We start from the raw sequence: 1,417 nt of genomic DNA, 5'->3' as shown, positions 1-1,417 counted from the left end.
CGGTAGCCCTGAGCGTGGAGCATGGGCGGGTTGCGGGCCGCTGTGGGGAGCCCCAGCCCGTGCGGGGCTGCCTCTGCACATCAGGGCCGGGCTGGGGGTCTGAACACATGGGGCCCCATGCTTCTGGTGGCAGAGCCCTGGGGATGAGAAGATGCTTGGCTGGGCACCCACCCACCCTACCGCCCCGCAGGCATCTGGCCAGTGCCGTACCGTAAGGAGGGGTCTGCAGGTCACGGCAGGGGACGGGCAGGCTCGGCATCCCCCAGGAGGGTGGTGGGTGAGGGATGGGGTCTGATGGTGCCGTCCCCTCTGTGTGCAGGGGACAACGTGACGACGGGTGGCCCGGGCACCGTGGAGCTGGCAGAGGACCTGCTGCTGCGTGCCGAGCGCTCACCGCCAGGTGCCAGCAAAGCCAAGAAGGGGGTGCGGAAACCCTCACGGGGGGCCCGTGGGCGCAACTGCCACATTCGCAACCTGATGGTGAAGGTGCGTGACCTGGGCCTGGGCTTCAACTCAGATGAGATCGTGCTCTTCAAGTACTGCAGTGGGTCCTGCCACCGGGCGCGCAGCAACTACGACCTGACCCTGGGCAACCTGCTGCGGCAGCAGCTCATCACCCCAGGGCCACAGGAGCGGGTTCTCAGTCACCCCTGCTGCCGGCCCACCCGCTATGAGGCTGTCTCCTTCATGGACGTGCAGAACACGTGGCAGACGGTGGAGAAGCTCTCGGCGGCCGAGTGCAGCTGCATCGGCTGAGGAGGGGGCCGCCGGCTCAGCCCCAGCTCGACACACACCGGCAGACCCTGGCTCATGGTGCACAGCAGTGCCGATGCTCAGAGGAAGGGTTTGGCGGAGGCGGGTGTCCCTGGTTTTACGTGGCCACGAAGGACTGAGGCGAGATGGAGCCGTGACAGGGGGGTGGGCGGCTGAGCCCCCTCCCGCTCAGTGCCAAGCAGCTGGTGCCGCCAGCTACATGGGGTTCTGCCCAGGTGCACCCCAGCTCAGCCCTGGGAGAGGAGCTGGAAGGGGTATGGAGCATCCCCACTGCTCACGGGGGTCTGCCAGCCCGGTGTCCACCAGCAGCACCTGGCTCACCTGTGCCCTGTCTGGACTGGCGCTCCCGCACCCCTGCTTTAGGGGAGCTGGGGCCAAGCGGCCGCCAAGCTTCAGAAGGGGACAGAAAAGGGGCAAAACCTCTCTGTCCCCTTGGGCACCCTGGGGCTGGCAGTGGCTGGAGCTGCCCTGCAAGGAGCGGGTGTCCCTGAGGCCAGGGGTGCAGCGGGGCCAAACCGCACCAGCCCAGGGTGGGGGACCCGCACCTGGGCTGGCAGCAGCCCCTGGTGCTCCACAGGGTGGCGGGGCACAGGTGCCTGCCAGGACCCCTGCCCAGCTCCCGGGGGGTGGCAGGGGCCCCCCG

General features: G+C 68.7%; 1 protein-coding gene across 1 annotated transcript in view; it reads left to right on the top strand.

Moving 5' to 3' along the window:
- Positions 1-756, top strand: part of ARTN (artemin) — an 11,036-nt gene extending 10,280 nt beyond the window's left edge. The window contains exon 3 of the mRNA XM_009332541.1: positions 320-756. Coding sequence (XP_009330816.1) covers positions 320-756 — 437 coding nt within the window. The remainder of the gene's footprint in view (positions 1-319) is intronic.
- The last annotated feature ends 661 nt before the right edge of the window (positions 757-1,417 follow it).

Source organism: Pygoscelis adeliae, unplaced genomic scaffold (assembly GCF_000699105.1).
Source record: "Pygoscelis adeliae isolate BGI_AS28 unplaced genomic scaffold, ASM69910v1 Scaffold449, whole genome shotgun sequence".
NCBI lineage: Eukaryota > Metazoa > Chordata > Aves > Sphenisciformes > Spheniscidae > Pygoscelis > Pygoscelis adeliae.
The sequence above is the reverse complement of the archived record's forward strand: the minus strand, read 5'-3'. Positions and strand labels throughout refer to the sequence as shown.